The sequence below is a fragment of the Petaurus breviceps genome, unplaced genomic scaffold (genome assembly GCF_028583685.1).
Source record: "Petaurus breviceps papuanus isolate PSGF00001 unplaced genomic scaffold, PetGlider_PUasm1.0 38, whole genome shotgun sequence".
Lineage (NCBI taxonomy): Eukaryota > Metazoa > Chordata > Mammalia > Diprotodontia > Petauridae > Petaurus > Petaurus breviceps.
The window spans coordinates 80,892,722-80,914,672 of record NW_027186304.1 but is presented as its reverse complement, the minus strand read 5'-3'; the positions used below and the strand labels follow the sequence as shown (position 1 = coordinate 80,914,672).

General features: G+C 37.5%; 1 protein-coding gene across 5 annotated transcripts in view; it reads right to left on the bottom strand.

Annotated features, from left to right (window-relative positions):
* Positions 1-21,951, bottom strand: part of SULF1 (sulfatase 1) — a 217,128-nt gene that overhangs the window by 66,208 nt on the left and 128,969 nt on the right. For all 5 annotated transcript variants that reach the window (XM_069100088.1, XM_069100087.1, XM_069100089.1 and 2 more), the window contains 3 exons: positions 16,226-16,465; positions 6,471-6,622; positions 3,420-3,589 (listed from right to left, as the gene is read on the bottom strand). In XM_069100088.1, the coding sequence (XP_068956189.1) occupies positions 3,420-3,589; positions 6,471-6,622; positions 16,226-16,465 (562 nt within the window). The remainder of the gene's footprint in view (positions 1-3,419; positions 3,590-6,470; positions 6,623-16,225; positions 16,466-21,951) is intronic.

The following is a 21,951-nucleotide window of genomic DNA, read 5'->3' as shown; positions in this document are numbered from 1 at the left end:
ATGTATAAACAAGATACATATACATATATTTGCACGTATATAAATACAAATGCATTCACATATATTTGGATATATATCTATATTTGAATGTATGTGCATATACAATTATAAATCTATCTTGTTTAAATAATTGTTTGCATGTTGTCTCCTCTAATGCAGATATACACACAGATGTATATGTAGATATAGAAATATAATAGAAATAGACATATTTTGGTTATTTATACATAGTTTTTGCAACTTATTTGCATAGTTTTTGTGTCCTCATATATACAAATATAGATACATGTATATACCTACATGTGTGTATACACACAATAAACATGCATATTATTTGTATATGTATATATGTATGTATATGATTGCATATTGTCTCCCCCATTAGACTGTGAGCTCTATGAGAGCAGGGACCATTTTTTGCCCTTCTTTTGTCTCTCTAGTACTTATCAGAATGCCAAATACCTTAGGAAGTACTTAAATGCTTGTTGACTTCAGGTATTCCCTCTACTAATATGGATCTGAACTCCCCCAGGGCTTAGTGGATCATCTTCATCATTTCCTGTGACTGAAAAAACTCATCACCTGCAACTACCTTCCTGGTAATCAAGACCCCTGAAGTGAGTTAGCCTGGCCAGCAGGTAAAAATCCTATGTCATTTGCCAGGGTTAACCTATACCTGAAGACTTTTCCAGCTACACAGGCCTGTCAGAACTTGTGCGCTGCTGCTCATAACCTTTGAGAACCCAGGGTCAGTCACCTCCACACCACAATTGGGCATTGGGGGAGCACTTTATGGGAAGATATGGCTATTATCCTGTTAATCTTTTCTTAGTGTCAGCAAGATACAAATCAATCTAACATTTGAACTAACAGATCTATCAGTAAAGGAGCACATTATCCTCTGGGAACAGTACTGAACAGAAGTGTGTCCCACTTTAAGAAACCTGCATGTGTAAAAATCCAAAATGAATGGGCAATTCCTCACATTCCAAAAGGATTGCTTGCTTTACAAAAGGCTTCTCCACAGGGTTTCTTTCACTAGGGGGCCCCTGTGGAGAATGTAATGCATTACTCAATTAAAAGAAAAAAAATTATTTAAACAATTTAATAGGGAAATTCTTAATGCATAATGCGACATACCAGCAAACAGTAAAGGAATGCAATGTCTTCAAGTAAGAAAAGAAGTCATAAAATGCTAAAACTCATAGCCTTAATGCAGGTCACACAGGCTAAAAGAACAATATGAATAAAGACAGGGAAAAGGTAGTCTCTGAGGAAAGGCAACATTACTTTCTAAACTTCACTCCAAATAGTCCAGCTATGTCCTGCTTCCCCCTCCCCTTGTAACTTAAAGCATTAATGATTAATTAATCACCTAACAATGATCAATTAATAATAATGATCTATAAAATAAGAACAAAAAATAACAAAGAAATACAAAGACTGACAAACCAGAGTTCTAATAGAAATCAGTCTGTTTTCTCTGAGATATTTCTGTCTGGGGTATTAAGTGAAAATCAGGGCAGGCATCCAAGAGCTTGTTCATTAGTCGATAGACTGTGGACATTTAGGAAGACCAGAGTTATCGTGAGGATTTTTTTTTTTTTACTTAGGTAAAAGTTGGTGGGGAGCTCAGAATCTGGGAGTGATAACTTGAGGGTAGTCACGCCACATGGCAGGATGGGCCAGCAGAGGGCTATGGGGTGAGAAATAGAAATGGCACAGTGGGAAGGAATAATGTTTCCCTACTCTTAGCTATCATCGCCTGGGGACAAAGCTCCTTATGCTCTGGACTAATTATAACTCTAAGGAAAACAACATTCATCCTCCAAGTATCTTACACTGATTACATGCTATGTGCAACATATTCCCAGTCTGTATTCTCCCCCCAAACTATAAGGGCTGTCAGTAAAAAATTATGACTAGATTGAAGATTATATGTTACTAACAACAGGAAGAAAGAAAATGTGCCAAATAGCATAAGTATAGAAATGTCTGTACTCCCAGGGAAGTTGTACCTTTCCATCAACTAGTCAGCAAAATTAGATTTGGATCAAAGACTCTTCACCTAAGGGCAGAGGAAAGATGTTTGAATAGCACAACTCTTTGGTACATTTTGCCCAACCACTCCTACCTCCTATAAAAAAGGGAGGCAACATGTTAGAAGTGCAAAGAACGCTGGATGTGCAGTATAGAGTTCTGAGTTCATTTTCCCTAAACAACCAATTAATCAGCAAAAATCTATTAATCAGATACAACAGGACAGGCTCCATGTTAGTTGTTGGGGATACAAATAGTGAAACAATCCCTACTCTCAGTTAGCTGGACAAGTAACTTTTCCTTGCTGAGCCTCAGTTTCCTCAGCTGAAAATAGAAGCAGAATGGTGCAGTAGAAGGTAGCTAGGTGGTGCAGTGGATAGAGCACTGGGTTTGGAATCAGGAAGACTCACCTTTATGAGTTCAAAAGTGATCTTAGACACTAATTAGCTGTGTGACCCTAGGCAAGTCACTTAACCCTTGTTTGCCTTAGTTTTCTCATCTGCAAAATGAGCTGGAGAAGGGAATGGCAAACCACTCTTGTATTTTTGTCAAGAAAACTCCAGATGGGGTCACAAAGAGTCAGATATGACTGAAATGACTGAATGATAACCATGAAATGGAAAGTATGTTGGCTCTGTAGTCAGAGGACATAACCTCTGATGTTTACTACCTATATGACCTTGGGCAGGTTCCTTACCAGGCCCTTCCAGCTATGATCCTATAATTCTTACACTACCTATCTCACAGGGTTGTTGTGAGCAGAGTATTTTGCAAACCTTAAAATTCTGTGTGGATAGTGTTATCATCATCACCAAAATTATCTTTAAAGTAATATCTTCTTATTTTAAAACTATGTTCCCCTCTCTAAACACCCTCCCCCTCCAACACCTTTCCACCCCAAGGGCTCTAAGGGAAACAAACCCAAATTGCACAGTTGCAACCAAGTTGTCAAAGTATTTACCTAAAATAAATACACATTCACATAATGATATCAAAGATAAAGTCTGCTGTTGTGAAAAGCATAGCCACCTCAATTTAGTTTAACACTTCTCTGAACAAGAACATAGAAATGAATTCTTAATAGCCCATGAAACATTTTCAGAACTCTGAGCTTTCTCACTCATAACATGCAGTTAGCTTGGGATATTGGCACTACTCCTCATAATTCCAGTGCTACATATGACCCTTTAATTCTGCTCCAGCTTACTAGGGGCTATTTATTTGGGCCCAGTTCAATCTTTCTCCCATGGTTAAGTCCCACCTTCCCACCCCATTAACCTGCAGTGCAGAAAAGAACCTGGAAGGTGTGGAAGGTTGGGAAGAGGTGAAGCCATGGAAAGTGTCCTGTTTTGTCAGAATCCAGATTTTATTTTACTTACATGTGCTGGGAAGCATTTGGATAGAGGTCTGAGAACTGTGGTGCTGAATCCTCAGGGCCATGGGGTGCAGCATGGCTGATAACCATCATTATGGGCCTATGGGGATACATTCTCTTAGACATTTTGAAGTAATTAATGCTCTCGTTAGTGATTAAGTCTGTGAAGTAGTCCTGAAACATACATTTGACACAAAACAGAAATTATAAAAAGGGTGACATCAAGCACATCACATTCTCTTCCTGATTTCCTCAGAAGAAATTCTGTTAATGAATTGTAGTCTAAAGTAAGAAATACAAGCAAGCCTCCTGGGGAAGTAGTTGCTTTTCCAGAACAGACAGTTGCCACTTGGTCAAATTATGTGGAAAATTGCTCGATAAGGATCCACATGTGAACGAGTACACAATACGCCTTTACTTAGGCACACATACATAATTCAGATACAATCATTTTTATCCCCTACGGAGACATACAACTTAGATATCAGAAAAGAAAAGAAAAAGGTTGTGTTTACCTAAGATAGTTATCAGAGTTGGCAACACAAATGTTTCCAGCTATGAAACACCGGATACATATTTCATTCTTGGGTTTCGTTGATGTAATAATTTGACAAGTAATTAATTGCTCCAAGTGCAGGAAACCACCCACATCCACTACTAACTCACATTTCCAGAACCTTCCTCCTCGGCCTGCCAAAGAAAGAACTCTCCTTCCTTCGAATTAATCTTACATCTGTGGGAGTAACACAATAATCACTATTCCAAAATGGCTGCCAAAATACAGGTGCTCAGGGAAAACACTCTGATATACCTATTTTTCTCATCAATGGATTTATGTTGAAACCTCTATGGGCATTTGAATGTGGGTGATTCCTGCTGATCCTGCCCTTTTAATTGTCCAGTTAAAGCAGGACAGCTGCCAGGAGCGGAGCTGCAACTTGTTCATAAAATGGCTCAACCTAGAGCCAGGGTGGCTAATGAAATTTTACAAGGAAGAAAGAGGAATGAAATAAAAAAGAGAAAGAATAAAATATGGAAACTTAAATTAAACCACCTGCCTCCCCTAGGTCAACAAGACTGGCCTGGAGGGTTCTGGTGTCAGCTTCACTGAGAAAGTGCCTGGACAAAGTTCACAATTTCAAACACTTCCAGGCATGACTAATCACATGTTGTGGATTCAAGGTTCTGAACAGCTGCAAAAGCAGTGCCTGAGGGGGCATCATCTGAGTCACATGTCAATGCTGGGACAGGCCTACCAGCTGTGATCTTCCTCACTCTCTGCCATTCTCATTCCTTCCCTCACCATAGAACAGTCTTATTTGACACAGTAGTCTTTGACATTTAATCTGCTTCAATAATGAGAAAAAGATGCTAATTTAATATTTTTTGGGAAGTGGTGATTACCTTGTACTCTTCCTAACAACAGGGAGGTAAAGGTTAATAACTTGAACAATGAACATGAAAAACAGTCCCATGGATAATAAATACAAGGGTATAGATTAATGGACTTAGTTCCAGTACTATCTGAGTCCTAATTGTGTCAGTAGTTAGATCTGTCACCTTGGGAAGTCACTTCCCTCTCTCTGGGTCTCAGTTTCCTCAACTGTAAAATGAGGGGCTTGAACTAAGTAATCTCTAAGGTCCTTTCCAGCTCTAAAATTCTGTAGCTATAAAAAGAACTGAGCATTTGGTTCACATAGTTTTTGGAGGCTCAAGAAATTCTAAAACATATAACATAACATGAATTCGTCTACATCCAAATAGGTCAATTCTAAAATATGGCAATGAGTGTAAAATAAATCAAGTGGACTAGACCTCATTCTGGGACATTTCTATTTTCTTTTGAGAGTTAGACTCATCTGGGAAATTCAGATTATTTTTGATAGTTGAGGACATAATGTGGCAAACTAGAATGGGTTCTGGATTTGGTGAGAATATAGATACAAGTCTTTGCTCTGACACTGTCTGTGTGACTTTGGGCAAGTCCTTTAACCCCTCAGAGTTCATTTATAAAGGAGGAGGGTGGACCACATGACCTACAAGGTCTCTTCTAGCTTTAAATGCCAGATACGGTAATATTTGCCAAAAAAAAAAACCCAAAACCAAAAAGAACCAAAAAACCAAACCCTGGTGAGGAAGAAAATGGTCAATACTAGGAGGGGAAAAGGACCTTAGTGGCAAATGTGGTTGATTTCAATTACAATTTTGCATGTTAAGTTCAAATATTTTCCCCTTGATTTTCAAGCATGAGCAATTCACTTTTATATGGGGCAGCAAACGAGGAACCATCCTTGCAAAACTGCAGGTCAGATCTCTCATTCAAATGTCTAAGCTCCAACATCTTTACTGTCATTGATGAGTCATATAATACATTCCTTTCTGGCACCTTGAAAATCCCAGAATTGGCTTGTAGTAACGAATACTGTCCAATTCTTGCAAAGTATAGGTCGTCCTATATAACACAGGCCAAAAGAGGGAGGGCAGATTTCCAGCCCTTGATTGTTTTACATCTCTGTCCCCCTTCTGCCACTAGCAAGTTATAAGACTGTAGACCATTTAGTTAACCTCTCTGAGCCTCAGTTCACTCATCTCTGAAATGGGGATAATAATACTTCTATTATCTTGGCAGGATAATGAATTCAATGAGTTTTGTTAACCTTAAAAATTCTCTAATTGCAACGTGTTATTTTCTATTATTAATTGCCTTTCCAATTCCGACCTCATAGATAAAATTCCTTTGCAATAAAGAATAGCTCAAGTAAGTTGCAGTTTAAGCAGAAAAAGTCTTCTACCGAATAAAATGAATAACCATGGAAAAATTAAATGTCAGTAGATTTATTTCTCCTAATCATAGAAAGTAAAAAAAAAAACAACTTGGTAAACTAGTGTTCCTTGGAGCTTTTCCATACCTATATTCCAAAATAATCTTAAAATCACTAAGTTTCATTATTAGGAAAAAAAATGCAATATAGGTGGGACAAACTCTTTGAAAATGCTTCTCCCCCACCATTAAGAATGAGATAATTGATGTTGTGTCAAAGGATCTGGAAATTACCTTGGCATAATCAAATCCATGCTTCTCTTTGATGCCATTGCGACAAACAGTGTAATTATAGAAACGAGAATTCTTGATTAATCCAAGCCACTCTCGCCACCCAGGAGGGATGTAGCTGCCATTATATTCATTGAGGTATTTTCCAAAGAAAGCTGTAATGTAGGGGCGTGGGGAGGAATGTTAATTTTTTCACATGGAATTACCAGTCCCACAAAGGCAAACCAATATGAAATTATAATTTTATTAAGAAATGGCAAGAAATAGTAGAATGTATGTTAACATGACATAGCAAAATAATGTTACAATTGCAAAACTTTATTACTTTGAAAGACTGAGAATGCAATAGCCATTTTCCTATTGAAAAAATGAAGAAAGCACCTAGTACTAAGCCTCATATGGCATAATTAATCTCACAACTCCCGAACTGAGCTGCTACTACTTTAAAGCAGCAACATTTTACTAGAACTAATTTAAGAGGTGCCCTGATTAAGATGAAGCAACATACAGCAATTACACTGAGAGATAAACTTTGACCTCAATGATATGCTTCATGACAAGGACCTTAATGTTTCACTCATTCTCTCCCTTTCTATTTCATCCATTCAACAAACATTTATTAAGCTCTTACTATGTATGAGGTACTGTGTGATAAATAAGATATAGTGTCTTCCTTTAATGTCAGTATGGTATGTTTGTGTATGAGATGGGGTATTTAGGCATGTAAACAAATACTGAGTTCTATAAAATGGAGAATGGTGACAGAGGATATTTACAAAGTGATGATGGGGTTCAAAGGATACATAGAGGACATATAGTTTGGGGGAGGGAATCAGGAAAAGATTCATGAAAGAGGGGGCCTTTGAGATAACCTTGAAAGATGGGTAGGATTTTTGATAAGTGGAGGTGTGGAGAGCAGGAAACAGCATGAAAATGGGTGCAGTAACAAGAAAGAAAGTAAAACTTGTCTTATAAGAAAGTAAGATAAATTGATTGATGAAAGATTAAGTGTATGCTGAGAGATAGCATTGTGGAGAGGACAGACACCCAGAACCAGGAAGAAACGGGTTCAAGTCCTGCCACTGGTACACACTGGTCATATGAACCTAGGAAAATAATTTGATTTCTTAGTGGTACTGAGGCAGCTAGGTGATGAAGTGGAGAGAACACTAGGCCTAGAGTCAGGATAGATCTGAGTTCATATTCAGCCTCAGATATTTACTAACTGTGTGACCCTGGGCAAGTCACATAACCTCGGTTTGCCTCAGTTTCTTCAACTGTGAAATGAGGATAAGAATGGCATCTAACTTGCAGGATTGTTGTGAGGATTAAATGAGATAATATTTGTAAAGTGCTTAGCATTGTAGGCATTTTATAAATGTTTATTTCCTTCTCCTCTCCCCTTTTCACTTAATGCCTGAGGCAACTTTTTATGTGCTTTAGGTGCTGGCCTAAGCAGGTGGGGGGAGGGTGTTCTCATCAGTAAGTATTAGACTGGAAATCAGTTCTATTAAGAAAACATCAAGAAAGCTTTCAATATACTCTAACTGTGGTACTAGTAGGCTAGCCTAGTTTGGGCAGGACAGTCCATAATCGTAATCCTTCAATGTCAGAAGACATAGGTCCTTCAGGGGATACAGTCTTTTATCCACACAGTTAGCATGAAATGCCAAGCAACTGGGGGTCAGAGGTAGAAGGGGTGGGGTCTGGGTTTCAGAAAAATAAGACATCAACTTGGTTTCAATAGGATTTATGGAGCAAGATGGAAAACAATTACCAAAGTCAGACAAAATTGTGAGAAATCTGGTCTCTAAAAAGGTTTGTAAAGAGATCATTTATTCTACAAGCATTTATGTAGCGTTACACACCAGGAACTGTAATAGGTATAATACATAATAATAAAAACATGTAACAATATATTATATGTAACATTATATTTAGTGTATAATAATAAATATAGATAACACATACAAAAATGAAATAACCCGTTCCTGAAAAAGCTTACATTTTAATGGGGGGAGGGTGAGGAAGGAAAACAACATGTGCCCAGAAAATTAATACAAAATATCTGATGTTGGGAGAGGGCATCAAAAATTGGAGAAGCTTCTTATAGGAGGTAAAATTTGGCCTAAGTTTTGAAGGAAGATAGAGTTTCTGGTGGGAGTAGATAACAGGTATGGAGGACAGTCTACGTAAAAGCACAGAGATAGAAAAGAAAACTATATAAAAGGAATAGCAAATAGGTCAGCTTGGCTGAACTATGGAGTGCAGAAAGGGTAGTAATGTATAATAAGCTGGGAAAGACTGAATCCAGATCATAAAAGGCTTTCAGCGTCACACAGAAGAGTTGGTATTTTATGCTGAAAGCAATAGGTAGCCACTGGGCTTCTTGAGAAGAGTTAGAGGATTACACAGTTAGACTTACATTTTTGGAATATCATCTTGGCAGTTGTGTGGAGGATGATTTAGAGAGGAGAGACACTGGGATGAGAAGACTAATTAAGGAGTTATTGCAGTACTTCAGATGAGAGGTTAAGAGGCCATGAATTTCAGTGGTGACTGTGTGAGTGGAAAGGGATAGATAGTGAGATATTATGGAGGCAAAATTCACAAGACTTGGTGACTGATTGGATATGATGGGTGAGAAGAAGAGGCAAGACAGACTCTGAGTTCTGAAGGCGGGTGACTGGAAGGACGGCATTGCCCTTAACGGAATTAAATGAGTTGCAAAGATGGAAGAATTTTGAGGAAAAGATGTGCTTTTCCACGGACATGTTAAGATTTGGTGATATGGGACGGAAATTCAGGAAAGAGATCAGGGCTTAATAAATAGATATTGGCAGTGGTCTTCATGGAGATAATAGTAAAGCCAGTGAGTGCATAAGAGATCCCCAAGAGAAAGAGATTAGATGTAGAAGATAAATGGACCCAAGACAGAGAACAGCCATGGATAGGAAAGGCAGGCATGTTGATGATTCAAAGGGGTAGCTAGTCAGGTAGTAGGTGAACCAGATGAGAGAAGTGTCTTGAAAGCCCAGGGAAAACAGTGTCTAAGTGAAGGGGGAGGTCAAATGCTGCAGAACTGCCAAAAGGGTGAAGGTATTCAAAGATACAATTTGATTCACTCAAAAAAAAGTGAACACACCATATATTTTTTAGACTTGGTGCATTGTGCCAGCTACCCTCCTTGCTGTTCTGAATGAGTTTCAGCTGTGGACAGCTCCCAGCTTTTGTTAGGGTCCTCTGCATGGAAAACACCCTGTCTGAGAGGTGGAATACTAACTTTGACTGTCTGCTCTGCCTCAGAGAATCCCAAGCTTGTGAGGCTTTTCCAGATCTCCTCAGTCAAATCATTAACACTGTCTCCTCAGGAAATTATTTTGTGTAAGTTTGTATAAACTTTGTATTTACTTACTTAGCACACTGTATTCCCTGAATAGATTGTCATCTCCTGTATCATTTTTACTACTGTAATACCAAATGCCTAGTGCAGAATGGAGACAATAAATTTTTTTTATTTAATATATTAATTCACTTAATAAATATTCGTTAAATTGTTGGTTGAATTTGACAATCTTGATGAATCTGGGTGGTCTGGTTAATTAAGTATTCTGGTTGATAGATGGTTGCCACAAATAAAATTTATAGACAGGATGTGATCTGGGATTAGTGTGATGCAAGAAGTTCTCATTCTGAAGAAATTGCACTTTTTGTTCCAACTGATTAATCTAGTTTACCATAATCCAGATTTCCATGTGTGGCTGGCATCAAATCTTGACTCTGATTTTAAGATAAATGTGTCAAAAGAGGGTGATGAAAAAAGGGTAAATAAAACACTGGATGCATATGATTGTATCCTCACAATAAGACAGGTTCTTGAATAAGATATTGTTCAGTTCTTAATTCCCAAATCGCTGAAAGTGACCTTTTATATAAAGAACAGAGTAGCTCTCCCCATCTTCCCACCCAGTCCCAATACACATGCACTTTATCTTACAAGGAGCAAAAGATATTTTTACATTTCATACCAAATGCAGTTTAACTCTAAGTCACAGGCAGAAATTTCAGGCCATGTGCAGAAGCAGCTATCAAAGACCTATTCTGTTATATCATCTAAGCCCAGCCACACTAAAAGGGACTTCAGGACAATTCTCTGAGGTGCCTTCCATTCTGTTTTATATCAATTCACTGAAACATATCTCCAGGGAAGATAGTTTATTCTCTTGAAATGATGATTTAACCATCTAACAGATCTTAATGCAAGGAAATTCTTTCACATTTGGCTGACATTTTCCTTTAGTTAATTCCATCCCATTATTCTTAGCTGTATTCTTGACGTAACAATATAAAACCATTCCTCTACTTCCTTACTGTTTTTTTTTTCCATTTAGATGCCTTAGGCTTTTTAACCAACTCTACTTTAAGATCCTTAATTATAAAAACCTAGCATTTTTAGTTCATCCCATACAAATTATTCCTTAAGCCCCTAAGTGATCCTTGAACTTTGCCTCTGAATTCCTAGTTTTTCTACATATTTCTACTAATGAAGTATTTTAAAATAATGAACTGTACATTCTGGATATGGTCTCACCAAATGTCTGTGGAGAGATTTTTACATCTACATATTATTATACTCCAGTAGCATATTTTCAGCCTAAAATCATGTTGGCTTTTCTTGAAATAGGACATTGTGGGTTAATTTATAATAACCGGTCTCTGAAATTGATTATCTGGGTTTTGAGTTATTTTTCTACAGATGCACTGGGTGTGTAAATTTCCCTTGAAGATGAATTTCATTTTCCCATCTATACTTGTCAAGCTTTCTAGGTATATTTTAGAAATGGTCCACTTTACTTGGTATTAGAAATTCACCCTAATTTAGTTGAAAATGCCATTATGATGTTATTTTTTCACCCTCCCATTATCATAATTTCTTCTGGCATTCTATTACATGGCTCCCTCCAAAAAGAGGATGCAAGATGATGGGTAGGGTGCTGGAGATTCATAGGACAGATGATTATAATCATTACTGTGTTAAAAAGTTTCTTATGAACTAGCTGTGAGACTCTAGTTAAGTCACCTGGTTCTTCGCATGTTAAATGATGGATTTGGAATAGATTGGTTCTAAGGTGCCTTTAGATCTTTTTTTTTTTCCTTTTTGGAGGGCAATTGGGGTTAAGTAAATTGCTAGTAGTTAAGTGTCTGAGGCCAGATTTGAACTCAGATCCTCCTGACTCCAGGGCTGGTGCTCTATTCACTATGCCACCTAGCTGCCCCTGTTGTTAGATCTTTAATTCTACTTATTCCTGCTGGTGGCAGGGTCAGGATAGGAACCTAGGTATCTTGATATTCTCTCACTTAGACACAGAATTGTCTTCTATAAAATACCCCAAACTGTTCTTTCATGAAGTTAGACACATTAATAATTTTTTCCTTCCATTGAAAAATCTAAGCATTTTTAAAGTTTTGTTACCCAAGAACCATTTGTAAACATTCATGGTATTACTAAACCAATCACAGATCATGGCTCAATAAATCATCTTATATAGGACATTGTACTAATTCAATTAATTTTCTCTAATTCCTCAGGATATTTCCCAGATGAGCCTATTTAATAATTTGTCTCTTGGTCTTTGTTCTTACAGACTTTCAATGTTTCATTATGCCTTCTGCTAGATTATATTTGTATGTTTCATACTTCTCTACTCATTTGGGCAGTATACTTAATTTTGACTCCAGTCTGCCAAATAACACATTCATCTTAAAAAAAATAAATCTGTCCAACAATGACTTTTTCTGAACTCAAATTTCTCAAGAATAAATAAGAATTGCTGGTTCAATATGTGGTCACTTAATCTTTTAATTTCCTAAGATGCTTGTCACTCAGATCTGCTGATCTGTGTATTTTAAAATGGGTTTCTGACGGATAAATATTATTTCCTCAGTCCACTATTTCCTAATTTTCTGGGCCACTTTAACATTTTTTTTCAGTAAAGATGGACTTTGACAAAGTGGATCTAAATCGCTGCCATTTTAGAGTCTTTAAATTTTAGTTCCACTCTTATTTATTAATGTACTTCCCCCAACTGCATTTTATACCTTTATTTCTTTATTGCTGCTTTTCCAAGTATTTGGAAAACTCTTCTCCTTAAAGGATATCTTTTATTTTGGAAGAAAGATCCCACTTTTTTTGTTAACTGGTATAGTATCATGATCACTCTGGAGACCTTTATCTCTTACCTCATCTAAACAGAGTACCTTAAAGCGGAACCAAAGGTATGAATGAATCTCCAGAAGGTGCTGTCAGATGGAGTAGGCTCTCTCAGGTCTACCCAAGGACAGGCCTGTCTGAATTCAGATCTGTGTGTTTGGGCAAGAGCACTAATTTCTTCTGCTTGCTATTTGACAAAATCCAGTCATTCAAACTATCCTTTGATCCAGTCCCTTGTTCATTTGCTAAGCATTTCCTTTTCAAGCAGCACCCATTATGTTCAAGACAACAGAATTACAGAGATGAAAAATGGTACAAGCTCTGACCTCAAGAGGCTTGCAGTCTACCTGGGGATGCATATGTATACAAGAAAGTATAACACATGGTAGGATGTGTTAGGAGCCTTCCATTATCCCCAAGATCAGGTATAAATCCCATCATATGTTATTTAAAGCTCTTAACAATTTGATTTATTCCTACTTTTCTGATATCCTTACACATTACTCCTCTCTTGACTCTCCACCATTTACACAACTCGACTTGCTTGTGGATCCTCTCCCAAGATTCTCCACTTTCTGCATCTTTGCCTTTGCACTGGTTGTCCCTCATGCCTGGAATGCTGTCTCTGGCTCTTTTAGAGAATTCCCAACTTCCTTCACACTTCACATCCAGCATATCTTCTAATAATAATATTCACATGGCCCTTCGAGGTTCACAAAGTACTTTACAATATCTTACCACGTTCGATCTTCACAATACCTCTGTGAGCTAAGTGCTACCGTTACCCCCATTTTATAGATGGCATAGCTGGGGCTAAAAGAGGTTAAATGACTGACCCAGGATCACCCAGCTGTCTCAGGCAGGATTCCAACTCTAGTCTTCTTTGGAATTAGGTCCAACACTCTATTCACTATGCCACTCTATCCAACTTACTAAGCTGCATCTATGGGACACCTTTCCACCTTCCTACTGCTGGTAGTGTCTTCTCTCTCCAAATCCACAGTATTGATTATTTTTGGCCTATTTTTTTTGGAGGGGGGAAGGTAGGGCAATTGGGGTTAAGTGACTTGCCCAAGGTCACACAGTTAGTGTCTGAGGGCAGATTTGAACTCATGTCCTCCTGACTCCAGGGCCAGTGCTCTATTCACTGCACCACCTAGCTGCCCCTACTGTATTGATTTTGTAAATATTCTTTGTATACTTATATATGTGTATGTGTATGTATGTATATATGAAATCTCCTCTGTTAGAATGTAAGCTTCTTGAGGGCAGGAGCAATTTCACTTTTGTCTTTTTATCTCCATTGCTTGGCACAATGCTCAAACACACAGAAGGAACTTAAAGAATACTATTGACTGATTAGTTGATTGTAGCAAAGGTGTGAGACTAACAAAGTGCTCTAGCAAAATTTGAGGAAGACCTCATTTTCAGTTGAGAGAAATTAGGAATGTATGTGTGTATATATATATGTGTGTGTGTGTGTATAAATATATATGTGTATATACATTTATATACACACACATTTTTTTTTCTTTTAAATCTCTTCCCCTCCTCATCTTTACTTCCTGGCTTCCCTAGATTTCTTCAAGTCTCAACTAAATTCTGCAAAAAGTCTTTCTCTGTGCTCTTAATCTTAATGTCTTTCCTTGAGGATTATCTGTATTTTATCCTGCATAAAGCTTGTAGATGGTTGCTTGCATATTTTCTCAGTTAGGTTTTGATGTTCTTAAGAACAGGGACTGTTTTTTCTTTCTTTGTAATCTCAACACTTAGTTCCTGGAATATAGTAGGTGCTTAATAAATGCTTGTTGACTTGCCCGAACCAATTATAAGTTTAATATGCAACTTAAAAATAAATTTTACAAGGAAAACTTGCTAAGATAGTACCTGAGCTGAGCTTTGAAAGATATCAAGAGGTGGAAATAAAAGGCATGTGTTCTAGGCATGGGGGGTGGGGTGGGGTGGGAGTGGGAGGTGGTAGGGAGGTTGGGTGGGGTGGAGGGGGGACCCTTGCAATTTGCCATAAATGAATTCTCAAAGCTTTTAAAAGGAGGAGTCCTATCTTATTTAATCTTCAAGGCAAAAGGCCCAATTAGCAGGCCCAAATTTGGTAAGATATGGAAAGGGTCAACAACATACATCGAAGACAATGTCTGTTTTTGCATGTCTGAATGAGTTATGATGGGCATGCAGCTGAAGAAGAAAGCTGGCATAAAGTAACTTTTCAAAAGGACCAGCTGGCATGAATATACATATCGTCACTGGCTGCAAATATTTTCCTCACTTCTGAATTTCCCCTACTCTCCTACTAAAATTAGATGTTCTCAACTCATCACAACTACTCTCATGTATGTTATCTACCAGATCAGGTCCCTTTTTACTCATCTCTTTGACCCTTCTCATCCTAGGAATTTCATGTAAGTCGAGGTACAGATTCTCCTTAGTGGTTGTCAACAGTTAAACCAGAAACCACCTCATCTACCCTGGAATGTGTCATGTCTTGGCAAGAGCTGTTTTCACCAACATCTCTGCTTTTAGATGCCTATGGTAGCTCTTGGAGGGTGGGGAGTCAAACCGTAGAAAATGATTCTGCATCGTATGGGAAAATGTCAGAATCATCAGGGTCTTACCTATTGACCATGTCTATGCTACCAGAGGTCATATTATAAGCTTGTTACATAATTAAAAGGTACTGATTTAACTTTATGCTTTCTATCAAGAGATATAAAATTTGGTGCCTAGAGGCAGGGCTAGGTTGTTAAGGATCTGATTTTGACTCTGCCATTGATCATTTTGACTTTGCCATTGATTTTTGAAAGTTTTCCCTTCAGCTATAAAATATGAAAAGAAATCTTGCCATCTACTAATCCCTCAGGGATGTTTGATGGGTTTGCAAATTGCATTTAAGTCCTTGGATAAAAGGTGCCATAAATTTAAAATCACTAATATGAGCAAACACACTTAGGATAAAACCCTAGGTGTAACCTTCCCTCTCTTCTGTTATGGAAATGATCACTTTATTAATGTTCTTGGGATTCATTTCCATTGTGAACATATATCTAATAATAACTGTCAATGACAACTCTAGCATCATCATAATCAACATCATTGCTCATAAATGTAACATATTCAGTGCTGACAGATTATATGGCCCAAGATCCCATGGGGAAAGATCCATAAAAGGTATCTTCCTAGGATATTCTTTTACATTGATCTATGATTAAGGGGGAACTGTGCTAGATGCTTCAATTCTATTTAATTCAACAGTATTTATTTTTATGACCCACATACACCAGTCATAAGACTAGGTTGTATGAATATAAAGAAAAATTTAAACGGTCTCATCCCTCAAGAAGTTTATAGTCTGGGGGTATGGAGATGCAACACATACACATGTGAGTAAGTTCAAGCTACAGACAAAATAATGCCATTTCAATAGGTAGAGAGAGCTAACAGCTGAAGGGATCAGGAAAACAGAAAATACCTAATGAATAATTAAATAATTTCCATTACACACTGAGTCCCCAAAGTCCCCAAAGGGACTTACCTGTTCTGTATCCGGTATTATTGAGATACACAGCAAATGTGCGTGGTTCATGCATTGCCTGCCAGGAAGGGGAGGAGCAGTTCTCATTGTTGGTGTACACGTTGTGGTTGTGGACATACTTCCCTGTAAGCATAGAGGACCGAGAGGGGCAGCACATAGGGGTGGTGACAAAGGCATTAATAAAAGTGGCTCCCCCACGTTCCATGATTTTTCTTGTTTTATTCATCACTTGCAAGGATCCTGAAAGACACAAAAGAATCCAGGGTTGGTGAGCACAGACACCTAAAAACCCATTTGTGGGTTAATGGTTCTTTCCCCTGATTCATTAATTCTTTCCCTGGTTTGAATGAGCCTATAATTTGATCAGCCCTCATTTCTAGCACAAAATTAAACATTTCATATCCTGCCATCTGAGGTATTTTGCAGAGTAATAAGCACATTTCAGCCTTTCTCTTCCTTAGTCACAAAGGAAAAATGCAGGCTAATCTGATAATTAAAGCTAGAATTTTTGATATGGAGCAGATTCAAAAGCCAGCAGTCCTTTGAAGATTACCTTCCAACAATAGAATAACCAAGTACCAAAGAACCCCTTTCCCCAAACACAAGTAAAATGTTGTTGTTCTCAGGATTACTAGTCATAGGCTATATTAGCTTTTTGAAAAAATAAAAATGTTTTCTTTAATTAAAAAAATGAATCCTCTCATCAAAATCACTCCATGGTAATGACAAAACTCTTTTTTAATTAAACTGCAGGTTTTCTCCAAGTTATGTAGCAGGGAAACTCTACCAATTTAGATTTTAACATATCCAGATGTGGTTTCCAGGGTAAAAGAAAATGATTCTACAGTATGCAGTGCATCCCTGGAGATGGGGAAATTGAGAAAGAATTTTTTTAAATGTACATTTGTATATGTTGGGGGTGGGGAGAGGCAATAAAGGAGAAAGGCATGGTTCCATACTTTACACCATGCCCAGGCAAATACTCTACCTGACTTTCAGCCAAACACTGCAGAAAAGCCTAGGCTAGAAGTCAATAGTCTTTTCAGAACTTGTCAAGAAATGACATGGAGAACTGATGCCAAGAGGGTTTGCATCTGAAACCTCAGATTTATAATAGGTCCCACTCCTCCCCAACAATGGGAGAAGAAGCCTATGCGGTTTTTTTTGACAATTAGGAACTTTTAATGCAAACCAACGCCAATTCAAGAAATATGAAAGACTTACCCACTGAAAAACCAGAAGCCAAAAGAATCAATGTCAATCAGTGAATAATATAACCTAACTTTACATATCTATCAATCTACCTATCTCTCTACCCACATATATGGACATATACATAAAAGTAGAAGCTTTTACTGCCTTATGTAAACAGGAGACAAGGCTTTATCACTGAGACAGCTAGAGAGTCCTATGAAGCCACAATCTCCCTACTTTGTTTAAGAAAATTTTATCTGCTTTTTTTACTTTGACCTATGCTCAGGGAAGCACAAAATGGAACCAATTTTGGAGTCACTGAATAGCATCTAGGTAGCACTCATTTGGGGATGAGCACTGAACAGGGTGCTATTTGATAAGAAAGTGTATGTATAAATGTTGAAATGAAGACTGGTGTTTAGAAAAGAAATGGGTCAGCCACCCCTTTGGGCAAGGAGCCTCTCTAGTGGAGAACCCTAAGGACCTGTCCTTGGTCCTGTGATAGTCAAAGATTTCCTCAATGACTTGAATGAAGGCATAGATGACACACATGTCAAATTTGTAAATAATAAAAAATCAACAGGGCTAGTTAATTGGTTGGATGATAGAATCAGGATCCAAAAAGATTTAAATAGTCAGTAGAGTGGAATCTAATAAGCTGAAGTTTAATGAGTAAAACTGAAATTTATACTCTGTTCTCATCAGATTATAAATGAAACATGCTGGATTTAGTACTGGGCATCACTTTTGGGAAGGACATTGACAAACTGGCATGAATACAGGGAAGGTCACCAGCATATTAAGGAAACCATGAAATACAAGGATTAGTTGGATGAATTGAGGGTGTTTGGCCAGTAGAAGAAAAGACATGGGTGGGATGTGATAGTCATCTTATTAGAAGGGAGTAATAATGATAGATAACATTTATATTATGTTTATAGGATTTAAGAATTTACATAAAAAATTAAATATACATTCTAGCTTGTGTCTTACAATACTCCTGTAAGGCAGGTAGTATTATTTCCATTTTATGGATTCAGAAACTAAGAATCACAGAAGTTAAGTGATTTGCTTAAAGGCACATATCTAGTACATGCCAGAAATGAGATTTGAAGTAGGTCTCTTGATTCTGGGTTCAGTTATGCCAATTTAGCTTTTTCGCTTGGCCTCAGGGCAGAAAGTAAACCTAGAGGCAACTGGTAGAAAGTACAGAGATTCAGATTTATATTTGACATATAGAAAATTGTCCAGAAGGTAAACATGATGTCTCAGGGAGTACAGGATTCTCTATAACTGGAAGTCCTTAAGCAAGGACTGATTGAAAGCTTGCTAGAGATGTTGAAAAGGAGATTCATTTAAGATTTGGATTAGATCAGATGACTTCTGATGTCCCTTCCAAGCTTGGTATCCTGTGACCTGTGATTTCTTCTGCCAATTCCAAACATTTATGTGTTCCTAATGACTGTTCACATACCCACTTACTCCAATCCTTCTTTCCCTCAACTCTCAGCTCATTTGCCCCCTCCTCCATGCCCCCTTCCTTATGCTTTAAGCTGAGCCCTTCCTTACTTAAGATTTTCATAAACAATTCTGCATCTCTTCTGTGTCCATTCCATATTTTACCTTATATAGACACTTAATAACATTTTTATAATGTCATATCCCCCAGTAGACTACAAGCTCCCTGAAGGCATTAGTAATATGACTTTTTTGGAAAGGCATGATAGTGGAGTGGAGTGAGGAAATCATTTGATGCTCATGTCTACAACTAACTGGTTTTCTGACCATGGTAAAGTCCTTTAATTTCACCACATCTCAGTTTAGTTATTCATAAAATTAAGATAATAACACCTGTAGTACCTATAATACTAGGTATTCCATGTGAAGCTCAAATGAGGTAATGTATAAAAAATATGCTGCAACTTTTAAGTACTTTGAAAATATTGGGTATAATTATTATTTTTTCATCTTTGTATCTCCAGTGAGTGAGGTAGCATGGCACAATGGACAAAGCCAGTCTCAGGGGCAAGAAGACCTGGGTTCAAGTCCCACCACTGAGAGCTATATGATCTTGGGAAAGTCACTCAACCTCTTAGTTATCTAAGCAATCCCCTAGGATGACAGGTTGCAGAAATTGTATTGACAGAAGTTTTTTCATTAGGGAGTTCCCTCTACCCATGAAATCACACGTTCAGATCCTCTCCCTATCCTTTTACCTCCAGTGTAAATAATAATTCCATGCATATAGTAGGTGCTTAATAGAGGTTTGTTGAATTAAATGATAGCCTTGAAAGTTATTCCAGTAGAGTACAAGTTCTGGCAAGTCTCCAAAATGTGAAAGCACTCAGAGCTGTCATTTGAAGACCAACATCTAAAGACTAAGGTCAAGAAGCTCATCACCCAACAGTCACCTTCCAGATGACTTATTTTGGTGATCCAAATCCATCCAATTCACTAAACTACCTGCTGAGGCAGGGAGGAGCTGTGATAGGCACCTGTGGAAGGGGGCCCATGTTGACAAAATGATGAATCTTTTGAAAATATTGATATGTCTCATATCTGTAAAATGCTTTTTTTCACAAATTTCATGAAGCTGGTATCCAAGTTATTCCTATTTTACAGATGATAAAATTTAGACTTTTGAGAATTGTTGTTAGTAAACATCTATTCATTGATTACTTCCTTGTCTAGTTAACAGGTTGCTATAACAATAATACCTTATACTGTCACATAATTATTTCCTTTGGTCATCACAATTTAAGGTGATCATATCAGGATAATAGATTTAGTATAGGAAAAGATGTTAGATATCATCTGGTGTAATCCCCTCATTTTATGGATGAAGAAACTAAGACCTATAGATGTCAAGTGACTTGCCTAATGACACACAGGTTATAATATTTATGGAAAAATTACTATTCACACTTAGCTTTCCTGAACATGAATTATGTCAATCTTTCCATGTCACCCTTCTGTGAAACAGCATTTTGTGTATGTGTGTGTGTGTGTGTGTGTGTGTGTGTGTGTGTGTGTGTGTGTGAACATGCTTTCAATGGTTCAGGGAATTTTCACTGAAGAAACTCCCTCTACCAATTCTGATCCAAGCAACTGTTTTGCAATGTAGAATCTTAGAAAGTTGTCTGTAGCACTGAGAAGTTAAGTCACTTACTTGCCCAGCATCATATAGAAAGGATACATGAGAGGGAGATTGTCTATGCATTGCCCTGTACTATACTGTTCTTGTATAGTCATTTCAGCCATGTTTAACTCATATCCCCATTTGGGGTTTTCTTGGCAAAGATGCTGGAGTAGTTTGCCACTTTTTTCTCCAGCTCATTTTACAGATGAAGAAACTGAGGTTAAAAAGGTTAAGTGACTTGCTCAGGGTCATGCATCTAAAAAATGTCTGTGGCCAGATTTGAGCTCAGGAAGATGAGTCTTCCTGACTCCAGGCCTCCACTACATTACTCTGTGCTATATAGCATAAACCAAATTATATCTACTTTGCCTATCACTACTGTTCTTTCTACTCCCAGACAGTTCTACCCTCTTCATTTATTGTGTTTTCTCTTAGTAAAGGAGTCTGTGTACAGAAAAATACTACAGTTAATATATCATTTCTCTAGAATCACTTATCCTGGAAATTACAACTATTTGAGACACAGCCAAGAACCACAAATAGAAATGAATTCTAGGCAGTTGAAATAGAAGTGGTAGAGTTCATTTCCTTAAGTTATGTCCCTTACTCATGGTGAAAATCTAAAGACTTCACTTGAACCTGTTTATTTCTCTTTGAGGCATTTCTCAAAAAGAAGTTGAAACTCAAAGGGCATGAGCATGATCACACTGACAATTGTGTGGAAAATAGAAATACCATTTCTGAAGATGAAGGATGGCTATACTTTTGGGTCTCTGTTTCCTTTTAACATGAGGAAGTTGCATTGAATGATATCTGAGATTGTCACTGCTCTGATACTGATACTAAACGAGGCTTTCTTTGTTTAAGGAAATGGAGAGGGGAAAGTGACACTTTAGACCGAAGGTTGCTTTTGCTTGCAGTGTATGTACTTCTCTTTCCTAGTAACCATTTTAACCATTGGGTGGGGAGGTTGCTGTGCAGATTTAGATAAATCTAAAAGAAATAAATTAGTAATAATTAATTATATATTTATATAATTATATTACATAATAATAATTAATTAATTTAGATAGATAAATATTGCTTTAGATAAAGCAGTAAAACTCTTTCACATACCACTAAATATTTCAACTCATCAATGTAGCATTCCTTCCAGTGACCTATCCATGATTGCTCCTCCTGTTTGAGTTTTCTTCATGTTCTCCCTGAAGTGTGCTGTGCAGGGCCCTCCCAAATGTTCTGGGGTCTTTCATCTTCTCTTGACACACTAAGGATGGCCTGTTGATGGGCTATACCTTACTCTTACCATGTGACCAGTTGATCTTTTTCAATTACACAATTTTTTATGAAGTCCTTTTATGATGCCACTTCTGTGTGATTACTTATTTGTAAT